At 48.1% G+C, this 2500-nt stretch overlaps 1 protein-coding gene across 1 annotated transcript in view; it reads left to right on the forward strand.

Annotated features, from left to right (window-relative positions):
- cdh11 (cadherin 11, type 2, OB-cadherin (osteoblast)) overlaps window positions 1-2500 on the forward strand; it is a 103500-nt gene that overhangs the window by 91691 nt on the left and 9309 nt on the right. Inside the window, exons 9-11 of the mRNA XM_080481653.1 lie at window positions 821-934; window positions 1013-1152; window positions 1970-2106. Of these exons, the coding sequence (XP_080337779.1) occupies window positions 821-934; window positions 1013-1152; window positions 1970-2106 (391 nt within the window). The remainder of the gene's footprint in view (window positions 1-820; window positions 935-1012; window positions 1153-1969; window positions 2107-2500) is intronic.

Genomic DNA, 2500 nt, shown 5'->3' on the forward strand with positions numbered 1-2500 from the left:
GACTCCGCGGAAGGAGTGCGATTCATAACACGCCAGTCCTAAAGGGAAGCGTTGGGCCGAGGGCATTTTGACCGCGAGCGAAGCGGGCGCTCCTTTTGGCGCCTCGCAAAAAAAAAAAAGAAAAAGAAAAAAAAACGCAAATCAATTCACCATCAAGGCCGTTACAAGTCAGAGGCTGTTCCTCCAATACAGAGTAAGTGATTTGAAGCTCGGTTCAATAAGAGCAGATTGAATCTCAGAGTTTGAACCTAAACAACAACAACAACAAGAATAAAAGGTGTTTTAAACGATGATGTATTCTTCAATTGTCAAACTCCCCTTTAGAAAGGCGTAGCCAATGAAAGTGGGGCCGGAACAGCGAGCAGACGGCTCCTCGCCCACCGTCTGACTCCCTCTATTATGGTGTCATGTCCCAAACTCCCAGACCTAATCCGGGCTCATTAAAGACGGACCGGTATTGTTTTCGCCTGGTGATGAAAACAGTCGCACGGAAACAACCAAATGACTCATTCTACTCCCGAAGTAATCACATCATCTCCTGCCATATCATGCAATTCAGACCATTGTGAAATTAAAGTCAGAATCTGGGTTACCCCCTGGTTATTGCTGCTCTGGAATGGTTGTGGCCGCAGCACGCCTCATGATGGGCCTCACTTCATTCACGTGGCAACAGCTCCCCCTGTGGGAGGACTCCGATACAGCATGAACTGATCACATGCATTTCATCGCCTCTGCAGAGGAGATGGAGTGAATTTTGCATCAAAAATAAAAAAAGGCGGTTTGGAGTTAATGTGTAAGAGTGTGTTTGTTTCCTCCTCAGCCGGTGGACTTTGAGACAAAACGATCGTACACCCTGAAAGTGGAGGGATCCAACCCTCACATCGACCCGCAGTTCCTGGCGTGGGGCCCTTACAAAGATCATGCCACGATAAAGGTAGGAGTGAAGGAGAGTGGCGTGTTTGTCGTATCCGCAGATCCACCTCTTTGACACCGTGCCTCTCCGCCTGTGCAGATATCGGTGGAGGATGCGGACGAGCCTCCGGTGTTCGTCGCTCCCAGTTACACTTTCGAGGTGGAGGAGAACGCGCCTCAGGGCACCTTGGTGGGACGAGTCCACGCCAAGGACACCGACGTCGCCAACAACCCAGTCAGGTATGATGCAGGGCACACGCAGTAAAAGATCTGCAAAAAAGGATGTTTTATACTCTTCAATCCTGTAAAGACACAAATCGGCGGAAAACTGAGCAAAATCACACGTTACACGGATTCGACATCAAAGGTCCTCGATGTGACGGCGAGTCGCAGATTTCAAAGGGTAGAAGAATTTCTTTTATGCATTGAATGTAATCTCATACTTTAATTTAGTAGTTTTTTTTCCACATATATGAATTCTATGTGTAATTTGTGGGTATATATCAAACAAATGACAAAGGGAGAAGAAATGGCAAAGTGTCAGGCTAAAGAGAAAAGAGGGGAGCGCCGACACAGTGACTCAGAAACTGGCTTCCGTGGACAGACAGAGCTGAATGGGAAAAACTGGTGAATGAAACTTCAAGATGACCCGATGGACAGACGAGACCAAACAAGAGCAATCATAAAAACAGCAAGACATTATAGATGAGTGAAAATTACACAAAAGCGTCCTTAATACCCGACCGGCCAGTTCTCTCAAGGACTTCTGAGAAGATTTCTAATTTCATACACAAAACCAACCATATCGAAGTCAACATACATTTCTTCATTTTGAAATTCAGTCAGTGATTCAGCAGTTATAGGACGGTCGATGAAAAACTCAAAATTCACTGTTTCCGGAAGATGTTTGGACAACATGAAAGCAGCGTTTTCAACAAGTTGCCGTGCTGAAACACAGCCGGACGTTTCAGGAAGAAGAACAACTGGAAAAAAAACGGAGAATTCTCAATTCATGCAAGCAGCTTGATGGAACCGTCTGGTACTCCCTCCCCTGCAGGTACATGATCCCTCGGTACACGGACGTGGAGCAGTTCTTCGCCGTCGACTCGGACGACGGCATGATCACCACGACCAGACCGCTGGACCGAGAGTCGCTGGCCTGGCACAACATCTCGGTGTCGGCCACGGAGATCGGTACGTACCAACGCTTCGCCACACACACACAAACACGATGGTCGTGGCACGAGCGAATAAAAACATTTGGACTCCCAACGAGTCTGTGTGTGTCCAGCCAGGCGTCGGCTTCGGTCTTGGACGGTGTCGACGGTGTTTAGAATGAAGGGAACATGAACCGACAGATGGGAAAACATAGACAGAACCACCAGGCTGGACGTCCGCGGCGCTGGAAACTCTCCACGACATTCGTACAAACTGTTTACTCAAACCTTTTCTCTCTGATTGCCCGCGAGGAGCCAATGTTGTTTGCATGACGAGCCAAACTGGATTCAAGCCGGTGCTTTGGGTGTGTGTCGGGGTTCACACGGCGGCGATTTCAGGTGGAAACACAAAAACCTTTGTTGTGTTTTGG

Source organism: Lipophrys pholis, assembly GCF_963383615.2.
Source record: "Lipophrys pholis genome assembly, chromosome: 15".
Taxonomy (NCBI): Eukaryota; Metazoa; Chordata; class Actinopteri; order Blenniiformes; family Blenniidae; genus Lipophrys; species Lipophrys pholis.